Source organism: Pseudophryne corroboree, chromosome 10 (assembly GCF_028390025.1).
Source record: "Pseudophryne corroboree isolate aPseCor3 chromosome 10, aPseCor3.hap2, whole genome shotgun sequence".
NCBI lineage: Eukaryota > Metazoa > Chordata > Amphibia > Anura > Myobatrachidae > Pseudophryne > Pseudophryne corroboree.
Genome location: NC_086453.1, coordinates 174320597 through 174333012, shown reverse-complemented (window position 1 = coordinate 174333012; position 12416 = coordinate 174320597). Strand labels below are relative to the sequence as shown.

Below are 12416 nucleotides of genomic sequence, written 5' to 3'. Positions count from 1 at the left end.
CTAGGCATGTGGGACTTGTGGATGGAGCCCTTCATTCGCTTAACCAGGATTCACGGGTGGTTAATCTGTTGAAATCAGAGCACTACATTTTGGCCACCGTGCTCGATCCTAGATTTAAAACCTACGTTGTATCTCTCTTTCCGGCAGACACAAGCCTTCAGGGGTTCAAAGACCTGCTGGTGAGAAAATTGTCAAGTCAAGCGGAACGTGACCCGTCAACAGCTCCTCCTTCACATTCTCCCGCAACTGGGGGTGCAAGGAAAAGGCTAAGAATTCCGAGCCCACCCGCTGGCAGTGATGCAGGGCAGTCTGGAGCGAGTGCTGACATCTGGTCCGGACTGAAGGACCTGACAACGATTACTGACATGTCGTCTACTGTCACTGCATATGATTCTCTCACCATTGAAAGAATGGTGGAGGATTATATGAGTGACCGCATCCAAGTAGGCACGTCAGACAGTCCATACGTATACTGGCAGGAAAAAGAGGCAATTTGGAGGCCCTTGCAGAAACTGGCTTTATTCTACCTAAGTTGCCCTCCCTCCAGTGTGTACTCCGAAAGAGTGTTTAGTGCAGCCGCTCACCTTGTCGGCAATCGGCGTACGAGGTTACTTCCAGAAAATGTGGAGAAGATGATGTTCATTAAAATTAATTATAATCAATTCCTCCGTGGAGACATTCACCAGCAGCAATTGCCTCCAGAAAGTACACGGGGACCTGAGATGGTGGATTCCAGTGGGGACGAATTAATAATCTGTGAGGAGGGGGATGTACACAGTGAAAGGGGTGATGAATCGGACGATGATGATGAGGTGGACATCTTGCCTCTGTAGAGCCAGTTTGTGCAAGGAGAGATTGATTGCTTCTTTTTTGGTGGGGGCCCAAACCAACCAGTCATTTCAGTCACAGTCGTGTGGCAGACCCTGTCGCTGAAATGATGGGTTCGTTAAAGTGTGCATGTCCTGTTTATACAACATAAGGGTGGGTGGGAGGGCCCAAGGACAATTCCATCTTGCACCTCTTTTTTCTTTCATTTTTCTTTGCATCATGTGCTGTTTGGGGAGTATTTTTTTGAAGGGCCATCCTGCCTGACACTGCAGTGTCACTCCTAGATGGGCCAGGTGTTTGTGTCGGCCACTAGGGTCGCTTAGCTTAGTCACACAGCTACCTCATTGCGCCTCTTTTTTTCTTTGCATCATGTGCTGTTTGGGGACTATTTTTTTCAAGTGCCATCCTGTCTGACACTGCAGTGCCACTCCTAGATGGGCCAGGTGTTTGTGTCGGCCACTAGGGTCGCTTAGCTTAGTCACACAGCTACCTCATTGCGCCTCTTTTTTTCTTTGCATCATGTGCTGTTTGGGGACTATTTTTTTCAAGTGCCATCCTGTCTGACACTGCAGTGCCACTCCTAGATGGGCCAGGTGTTTGTGTCGGCCACTAGGGTCGCTTAGCTTAGTCACACAGCTACCTCATTGCGCCTCTTTTTTTCTTTGCATCATGTGCTGTTTGGGGACTATTTTTTTTGAAGTGCCATCCTGCCTGACACTGCAGTGCCACTCCTAGATGGGCCAGGTGTTTGTGTCGGCCACTAGGGTCGCTTAGCTTAGCCATCCAGCGACCTCTGTGCAAATTTTAGGACTAGAAATAATATTGTGAGGTGTTCAGAATAGACTGAAAATGAGTGGAAATTATGGTTATTGAGGTTAATAATACTATGGGATCAAAATGACCCCCAAATTCTATGATTTAAGCTGTTTTTTAGTGTTTTTTTGAAAAAAACACCCGAATCCAAAACACACCCGAATCCGACAAAAAATTTCCGGTGAGGTTTTGCCAAAACGCGTCCGAACCCAAAACACGGCCGCGGAACCGAACCCAAAAGCAAAACACAAAACCCTAAAAATTTCCGGTACACATCACTAGTTTAAAGTGGTTTGGACATGTCTGCAGAATGGAGCCTAAAAGAATACCATACCAGTGCCTAAATACTGTAACACATTCCGGAGGAATGGAAAATAGTAATAATACGCTAAACAAAACATGGCTAAAGTCGATTGCCCAAGATCTTCAACCATTACACTTCCATATTGATGATGCCAAGCAAGCCACCCTAAACCAATCCCAGTTACGTGTGATTATTAGAGATCTCTGCCTTTGGCTGTCACAGTGCCAGCAAGCTTACCCTACTGGTGCCAATAACAATTAAGTCACATTATAAAGCGATGATTGATGTTTTTCCACCCACACTTCCACAGAACAATGGGGGTCATTCCGAGTTGATCGCTCGCTTGCAGTTTTTAGCAGCCGTGCAAACGCTATGCCGCCTCCCACTGGGAGTGTATTTTAGCTTAGCAGAAGTGCGAATGAAAGGATCGCACAGCGGCTACAAAATATTTTTGTGCAGTTTCAGAGTAGCTTCAGACCTACTCAGCCCTTGTGATGACTTCAGACTGTTCAGTTCCTGTTTTGACGTCACGAACACGCCCCGCGTTCGCCCAGCCACGTCTGCGTTTTTCCTGGCACGCCTGCGTTTTTCCGAACACTTCCTGAAAACGGTCAGTTGGCACCCAGAAACGCCTACTTCATGTCAATCACTCTGCGGCCAGCAGTGCGAGTGACAAGCTTCGCTAGACTTTGTGATAAACTACATAGTTCGTTGTAAAATTACTTTGAGCGTGCGCATTGCGCCGCATATGAATGCGCAGAAGTGCCTTTTTTTGCATCATCGCTGCGCAGCGAACATTTTCAGCTAGCGATCAACTCAGAATGACCCCCAATAACCTGCTTCCCACTGCCAATCCATTCCTTTCATGTTAGTACCAAAATGGTTGTGGCTTCTACTCCAAAGTCTTGCCTTAACATTGCATTCCTGGGAGTAAAAGGAGGGAAAATAAGTCTCCTCCCTGTCCCTTCCCCGACTTGCATATTTAAGTCATACTAATTACAATATCCTTCTCTGAAGTGAATTGCACACTAAAAAAACAAAAAAAAACCCCACATTCCTGACAATTGAATTCCCGGGAGTCTGCGAATTCCCAGGAGTTTGCGAATTCCCGAGAGTTTGCAAATTCCTGAGAGTTTGCAAATTCCCGACATTCATATTTAAGTCAGACTACCAGAGCCGGCCCTAGCCAATTTGATGCCCTAGGCAAAATTTTGTCTGGTGCCCCCTAGCTCCGCCGCTAGTTCTGCATCTGTACCTGCAACGCTCAGGTAGTGGGGCCCACCGGGGGGTTACCCTGTGGGCCAGTTCAACTCTGCACAATGCCACACAGTAATGACCATAATACATATAATTCCACACAGTAAAGGAACCTTACACATATGCCCCACATTAGTAATGCCCATAATACACATAATGCCACACAGTAATGCACCTTACACATATGCCCCACAATAGTAATGCCCATAATACACATATACTGCCACAGATACTGCCACACTTGCTGGTTATACAAAAAGATCAGTATCAAACATGTAGAAACTGTCCATTCTCTTCACTATTCAGTGTGTTTGTTGGTGTCTGTTACTCCCGTTAACTGCATGCCCTTTATTTTATACTGTGGGAGCGATATGCTCTGCCCTCCAGTCTGATGTGTCCGAAAGTTACGCTGCACTGATGTTTCATATAGAAATAGCACAACGCAACTTTCTGACCACGTTACAGTGCTAGATGGCAGGGGAATTTTACGGTATGGACTGACTAGGAAATAAAGTGTGGGGAGAACACTGCCCATGTTATGTCCCTGCAGACACCTGGGGTTTGCACAGGGATAAGGGACACACACAGGATGGCAGGGTCCCCCTCCCCCATGTGCACAAGCAGTATAGGTGATGTCAGGTTTCTGTGAAGCAGTCTTCCAAAATACACGTGGTATCATAAGAAGCCATCCAGTAATAACCTTATATAGTCAGTAAAAATGTCACAGGTCCAGGAATTGCTTTTACTGGGCTTCTGCTGTCTGTCTGAGGTCTCACAAGTCAGGGGCATTCAAGCATGTCAGAGGAAGTTTAAGGCACAGTGTGCATTTTTTTTGACAAATGTAAACAGCAGTGTATACAAGTACTGATCGAATACATTTGGAAAGTAACAGTTAGTTTGCGGACTGTCCCTCCCAGCATGAGATACTGCAGGGACATGCTTGGATGCCCCTAGACATGCTTGAATGCCCTAGGCAAATGCCTAGCCTGCCTATAGCTAAGGCCGGCTCTGCAGACTACCGTATATACTCGAGTATAAGCCGAGTTTTTCAGCACATTTTTGTGCTGAAAAAGACCCCCTCGGCTTATATTCGAGTGATGCTCCAGGAGTCCTGCGCAGGAGCAGAGCGCAGGGAGCAGCCATGAGGGAAGGAGGAAGAGGGAGGGGGACTCGGGAGCCGCAGCAGCGCACTGTAATTGGTGCATCAACCAGTGATGCTGCTGCAGCCATCCCTCTCCCGCTCCATGCTCGCTGAAGCACCGCCGCACCGCCTGCCACCTCAGCCGCTGCAGAGTTGCCCTTCTGTTCCAAGGCTGGCCACCACTGTCCGCACTGCCTGCCGCTGCCCGCACTCCGCTGCCCCGTAAATCATGGTGAGTAGAGATAGGCTGCGGGGGGGGGGGGGGGGGGGCTGGGCATATCTGGCACTATGAGGGCATATCTGGCACTGTGGGGGCATATCTGGCACTATGAGGGCATATCTGGCACTGTGGGGGCATATCTGGCACTATGAGGGCATATCTGGATATGAGGGCATATCTGGCACCGTGGGGGAATATGTATATCTGGCAATGTGGGGGCATATCTGGCACTATGAGGGCAAATATCTGGCACCATGGGGGCATATCTAGCACTGTGTGGGCATATCTGGCACTATGAGGGCATATCTGGCACCGTGGGGGAATATCTGGCACTGTGGGGGCATATTTGGCAGTATGAGGGCTGTGTACGGCTAGAGCTGCATTTCCCACCCTAGGCTTATACTCGAGTCAATGGGGTATATGCAATTCACGGCGAATCGCGGCAATTTTTCGCCGTTTTTTAATTCGACTCAATTCGACAGGTGAATTCCGGCAGGTGGCTGCCGGAATTCACCATATTCAATGAAAAACGGATTCGACAGACCCGCGGGCGAAAATCGGCCGATTTGGCGGATTTTGCTGCGATTTTAAAAAACGGGAAAAAACGGGAAAAACCCGGGGAAAAAAATGGCGTGGGGTCCCCCTCCAAAGCATAACCAGCCTCGGGCTCTTCGAGCTGGTCCTGGTTCTAAAAATGCGGGGAAAAATTGGGCAGGGATCCCCCGTATTTTTAAAACCAGCACCGGGCTCTGCGCCTGGTGCTGGTGCCAAAAATACGGGGGACAAAAAGAGTAGGGGTCCCCCGTATTTTTAACACCAGCATCGGGCTCCACTAGCTGGACAGATAATGCCACAGCCGGGGGTCACTTTTATGCCGTGCCCTGCGGCCGTGGCATTAACTACCCAACTAGTCACCCCTGGCCGGGGTACCCTGGGGGAGTGGGGACCCCTACAATCAAGGGGTCCCCCCCCCCAGCCACCCAAGGACCAGGGGTGAAGCCCGAGGCTGTCCCCCCCCATCCAATGGGCTGCGGATGGGGGGGCTGATAGCCTTTTGTGATAATAAAAAGATATTTTTTCCAGTAGTACTACAAGTCCCAGCAAGCCTCCCCCGCAAGCTGGTACTTGGAGAACCACAAGTACCAGCATGCGGGAGAAAAACGGGCCCGCTGGTACCTGTAGTACTACTGGAAAAAAAATACCCAAATAAAAACAGGACACAGACACCTTGATAGTAAAACTTTATTACACACTACCGACACACACATACTTACCTATGTTGACACGCCGACTGCCACGGTCTCCGACGATCCGAGGGTACCTGTGAAAAAAATTATACTCACCTTCCAGCGTCCAGAGGTACATCCACGTCCAGAGTATAATCCACGTACTTGTTAAAAAAACAAACCGCAAATACCCGCTCCATACCGGACTGAAAGGGGTCCCATGCTGACACATCAGACCCCTTTCTCCCGAATGCCGGGACATCATGTGACTCCTGTCACTGAAGTCCCTTCAGCCAATCAGGAAGCGCTACTTCCGTGGCGCTCACCTGATTGGCTGTGCGCTGTCTATGCTGTGACAGCGCATCGCAAAGCCGCTCCATTAGTTTCAATGGTGGGAACTTAGCGGCTAGCGGGGGGGTTACCCGCGGTCAGCCGCTGACCGGCGGGTGACCTCACCGCTAGCCGCTAAGTTCCCACCATTGAATATAATGGAGCGGCTTTGCGATGCGCTGTCACAGCACAGACAGCGCACAGCCAATCAGGTGCGCGCAACGAAGTTGCGCTTCCTGATTGGCTTTAGAGACCTTTCTGTGACAGCTGTCACTGACAGGTCTCATTCGTGGAAAGGGGTCTCATGTGTCAGCATGGGACCCCTTTCAGTCCGCTGGTCGGGTATTTGCGATTTGTTATTTTGCCAAGTCCGTGGATGTATCTCTGGACCATGGCTGAGGTGAGTATATTGAACTTTTCTTTTCAGGTATCCGTGGATTCTACATGGAGAAGAGGACCGATGTCGGCGTGTGAACATAGTATGTGTATGTCGACGTATGGAATAAAGTTTTACTGTCACGGTGTGTGTGTCCTGTTTTTATTTGGGTATTTTTTTCCCAGTAGTACTACAGGTACCAGCGGGCCCGTTTTTCTCCCGCATGCTGGTACTTGTGGTTCTCCAAGTACCAGCTTGCGGGGGAGGCTTGCTGGGACTTGTAGTACTGCTGGAAAAAACAATATTCTTTTCATTATCACAAAAGGCTATCAGCCCCCCCATCCGCAGCCCATTGGATGGGGGGGGACAGCCTCGGGCTTCACCCCTGGCCCTTGGGTGGCTGGGGGGGGGGTCCCCTTGATTGAAGGGGTCCCCACTCCCCCAGGGTACCCCGGCCAGGGGTGACTAGTTGGATATTTAATGCCACGGCCGCAGGGCACGGCATAAAAGTGACCCCCGGCTGTGGCATTATCTGTCCAGCTAGTGGAGCCCGATGCTGGTGTGAAAAATACGGGGGACCCCTGCTCGTTTTGTCCCCCGTATTTTTGGCACCAGCACCAGGCGCAGAGCCCGGTGCTGGTTTTAAAAATACGGGGGATCCCCTGTCAATTTTTTCCCTGCATTTTTAGAACCAGGACCAGCTCGAAGAGCCCGAGGCTGGTTATGCTTTGGAGGGGGGACCCCACGCCATTTTTTTTAAGGATTTTACCGTTCCAGCAATAAAAAAAAAATATAAAAAAATAATATTTTAAAAAATATATAAATAATATTTGTGCCTCCAAAAAAAAAAAAAAGTACCTAATCCCTTCTAATATAAATAGATATGCTATTCCTAAAAAAAAAAACACCAAAAAAAACATGTTTAAATTTTTTTTTATTGTTTTCACCCTCCAAAGTGTGGCGGATTGAAAATGACGAATTTGCTGTCGAAAAGCACTGCTGTCGAATTTCCAAACTTGAATTGAATATGCTTTTGTCGAATTGCAGCACTTGTATCATTGCAGAAAAGTCGAATTTGCAAAAATTCGAATTTCAAAAAGTCGAATTTTGAAAGTCCGTTTTTTGGTCAGAAAGCACTGAATTGCATAGGCAAATTTTTTTTTTGGGCGAAAATGACCCGAAATTCGACAATTTCGGGAATTCGACCACAATTGCATATACCCCAATAAGTTTTCCCAGTTTTTTTGGGTAAAATTAGGTGCCTCGGCTTATATTCGGGTCGACTTATACTCGAGTATATACGGTAATTACAATATCCCTCTCTGAATTGAATTGCAGACTAAAAACACATTCCTGACAATCAAATTCCCGTGATGCACGGGAGTTTGTAAAGTCAGGAATTTGAAGACAAACTCTCACTGAATTGAATTGACCCCAATGTGTATCTGGCACAGTGGGGGCATTTTTGTATCTGGCACAGTGGGGGCATTTGTGTATCTGGCACAGTGGGGGCAGTGTATATCTGGCACTGTGGGGCAACGTGTATCTGGAACTATTGGGGTCATATGTGTATTTGCCCCCCCATATGTGTATCACTCCCCCATTTTCATTGGCCATGCCCCATGTGGCATTTGACCACGCCCATTTTTCAAACAGTACCTATAAGCCATTTTTTCGACTTGCACCACTGGTCGTATGTAAAGCTTCAATATACCCTGGAACAGTTTCTGTCCATGGAAATATGTAGTTTGAAGCCCTTCGGCCTTTTCATGGTACAGCACTTGTACTTTATTTTACAGTAATTAATGGTCATAGACCTTTTGACATTAAATACCATTATAACCCAAATTGAAACATGGGGAATCTTTTATGGCTGAGAAAACATTATCTCTTATGATATCCCCTTTCTTTGTGTGGGTGTCCTTTACATTATGTGTTTGTTTGTTTTTTTAGATTTGTGGAACAGACAGCATTTTAAAACACTTCTGTTCCAAATCACTCCCCTATTTCCTATGGTGCACGCAAGCTATACCACACAATACAAAGCCAAACTGCAAGGATTCAGTCATTTAGACACATGGTTGAAGATTGTATCACACAAACACACCAATGCCCCTTTCACACATAAGCCTAAATCCCAGGTTATTTGCATGTGCATCAACCCGGTTTACTGTATGTCTGAAAGGGGCTCCCTGGGCTGAAAGTCCCAGTTCCACGACCCTTTAGCAGGGTTTTACCTGGGACTTGCAACGCGGGTAGACGATCCGGTTTAGGTCTGAAAGGTGCTACCAGGGTCTTGATGACCTGGGTAACACCTAAAAGAAATTGATATTCAGGGGACAGTAGCACTTGGAAATGAGATCATCTTCAAGCACCCACTGAATGCAAAAATATCTTATCACATTTATTTATTTATTAACAGTTTCTTATATAGCGCAGCAAATTCCGTTGCGCTTTACAATTGGAAATAACAATGATATAACAAAACTGGGTAATAACAAACAGTCATAGAGGTAGGAAGGCCCTGCTCGCAAGCTTACAATCTATAGGGAAATAGGCATGGATACACAAGGAAAGGTGCTATCTATTGCATAGTTGTCTGCCAGATTGCAAAGGTTCTTGGTGGGCTGTATGATATGGTCATACAGCAATGATGAACCGGGTTCGAGAGGAAGGTAAAGTGAAGAATGAGAAGACATGAGGATATGTGTGGACTGTGCAGAGTTGATGCAATTTGATAGGAAGGTTTATGAAAGTTAAGTGGGCGGTTCTGGAATTTGATATGCTTGCCTAAAGAGGTGAGTTTTCAGGGAACGCTTGAAGGTTTGGAGACTAGAGGAGAGTCTTACTGTACGTGGTAGGGCATTCCACAGAGTGGGTGCAGCCCGATGAAAGTCCTGCAATCGTGAGTGGGAGCGAGTAATGAGTGTGGTTGAGAGACGCAGGTCTTGTGATGAGAGAAGAGGTCGGGTTGGGAGATATTTTGAGATAAGCGAAGTGATGTATGTTGGTGTAGTTTGGTTAATGGCCTTGTGTGTGAGTAAAAGTATTTTATATTGAATACGGTAGAATACAGGTAACCAATGGAGGGACTGACAGAGTGGATCTGCAGACGATGAACATCTAGCGAGGAAGATTAGCCTCGCCGCTGCATTCAGAATGGATTGTAGTGGTGAGAGTCTCGTTTTGGGAAGACCAGTTAGGAGACTATTGCAATAATCAATGCGGGAGATAATGAGAGCGTGGATTACAGTTTTAGCAGTGTCTTGTGTAAGGTATGGTCGTATTTTGGATATGTTTTTTAGATGCATGTAACATGATCTTGAGACAGATTGAATGTGGGGAACAAAGGACAGATCAGAGTCAAGGATGACACCTAGGCAGCGAACTTGTGAGGTAGGGTAGATAGTCGAGTTTTCAACAGTGATAGACATATCAGGTTGGTACCTACTATTGGCCGGTGGAAATATAATTAACTCTGTCTGTGAAATATTAAGTTTGAGGTGGCGAGATGTCATCCAGGATGAAATGGCAGAAAGGCTTTCAGTGACACGGCCCAGTACAGATAGGGACAAGTCAGGGGAGGATAGGTAGATTTGAGTATCATCTGTGTACAGATGATACTGAAATCCAAAAGAGCTGATTAGTTTACCAAGAGATGAAAACTGAAGGAGCGATTAGATAGGTAGGATAGGAACCAAAAAAGGGCTGTGTCTTTAAGACCTAGGGATTGTAGTGTTTGTATGAGAAGAGAGTGGTCAACAGTGTCAAATGCAGCAGCTAGATCTAGAAGAATAAGTAGTGAGTAATGGCCTTTAGACTTCGTAGTGACCAAATCATTAACCACTTTAGTCCGTGCTGTCTCTGTAGAGTGTTGGGAACGGAAGCCTGACTGAAGTGGGTCCAACGAAGTGTGTGAGTTAAGAAAGTGTGTGAGTCGAGTGTAGGCATGTCTCTCAAGTAGCTTAGAGAGACAAGGGAGCTGAGAGATAGGGCGGTAGTTTGAGAGAGCGTTAGGGTCAGAATTTTTTTTTTTTTTAAATGGGAGTAATCACTACATGCTTGAAGAGTGAAGGAAAAATACCAGTAGAGAGAGAGAGATTGCAGATGTTAGTTAAGGTAGGGATGAGCACCAGAGATAGAGCTTTACTTATTTGTGAGGGTAAAGGATCAAGAGGAGAGGTAGTAGAGAAGCAGGATGAGAAGAGTGATGATACTTCATCTTCATTTGTGGGATCAAATGAAGAGAGAGTGCCAGAGGGTTCAGGTAAAGAATGGAGCAGGTCACTGGCTGCCGAAGAGCATACCATTTCATCTGATATCAATCTTCTCCTTCAAGTAGGAAGCAAGATCCTGTGCCTTGATAGTGGCTGGTGGGGTAGGTGAGGGAGGATTCGGAAGTCATTTAAATGTATTAAAGAGTTGTGTGGGTTATAGGCTTGAACAGAGATAAGAGTCTGGAAATATGTTTGTTTGGCAGTGTCCAGGGCATTTCTATAAGAGTGGTAGACAGTCTTATATGTGAGGAAGTCTTGAGATTTACGCCACTGACGTTCAAGTTTTTGCGTGAGTTTTTGTAGTTGTCTTGTTAATTTGGAGTGCCATGGTTGACATCTAGGCCTACGTGGAGTGTGATGGGTAGCTGGAGCCACTTCATCAAGGGCTAGTTCTAGAGTCTCGTTCAGGTGTGATACAACCATCTCAGGAGAGGTGAATCCAGAAATAGGTGAAAGCAGTTGTTGGAGTGAAGTGGAAAGTTCTTGAAGATCAATTGTGTTAATATTTCACATCCAATCTGATCAATTTAAAGTTTGAAAGCTCAGGATTTCACCCTGGTTAGTGTGCACCCAAGATAGGGATGTGACATTACATATTATATCTTTAGGTCAGGGAATGATATGACTGAATAGAGTTCTATGAACAGAATAGCGCCAATCTTAGCTGATCATTTTCCTACATTGCCTGATGAAATATTGCCAGTTAGACTTTCACAAGAGACTTTAGCTAATGAGTTAGAATTTTCTAATAAATAACAAAATTAATTTCCCTCTACAGAAACACATAATTGAATTGACCACAAAAGAAGCTCAAAGACTTGTCTACGAAGGGCGCCATATAGACGTGATCCCAGCAGCTACACATGCCCTATCTTTTAGTATTGACGTGCACGGGCTAACATCTGTGGAGTTAGTGCTAGTATACCTCATCCTAGCTGAAGCTAACATTGGTAAGAGTTAGAGGTTCAAACCATTATCTGAGAATGAGTGTTTCACAAGAGTAAATCATATGACTCAGACTGTATGTCATAAGAGTATCATAAGAGTATCATAAGAGTTTGGATCCTGTTTCAGTGCTGGCTGTGCAGACATGCTGACTCTCAAACATGACTGCTTCAAACCAGTACAAATTGCTCCGCTCCCAAAATTTCCACTGAAAGCTGTATTACCTATTGTAAAATGTTACTAAAATATGCTCCCTGTAGGAAAGGCTAGGTGGTGTTATATGGAGCCATTTCTTTAATTGGGTTTCCGTTCTGCATATCACATACTCACATGCTGAAAGTATGTTCTGCATGATGCTGCAGAGTGGGTGTGTGATAGGTCAGACCCGAAACTGCAATCAAAAGATTGAGGATTCCAATTGGTGAATTTAGAGTTGCAAGCAGAGACCAAGAAATGCATGCAGCAGATCCATTCCTCTTAACTGTCCCAATTTAAGCAGGACAGTCATTATTTGAGGGCTTTTATCGCTGCTGCAAACGAGCTAGTTGATTGGAAGGTATGTCCCGTTCATTGCTGCTCTCTATAACTACACCCTCTTCTGTAGAAGGAGTCATGCTGGAGGGTCTAAAAATGGACAGGATAGCGTCTGTGTGACCATAAAATAAAATTAGCAAAGCATAATGGAATCACAGAGGAATA

General features: G+C 46.0%; 1 protein-coding gene across 1 annotated transcript in view; it reads left to right on the top strand.

Moving 5' to 3' along the window:
- Positions 1–12416, top strand: part of ZMYND12 (zinc finger MYND-type containing 12) — a 253049-nt gene that overhangs the window by 28718 nt on the left and 211915 nt on the right. Inside the window, exon 3 of the mRNA XM_063942943.1 lies at positions 11551–11722. Coding sequence (XP_063799013.1) covers positions 11551–11722 — 172 coding nt within the window. The remainder of the gene's footprint in view (positions 1–11550; positions 11723–12416) is intronic.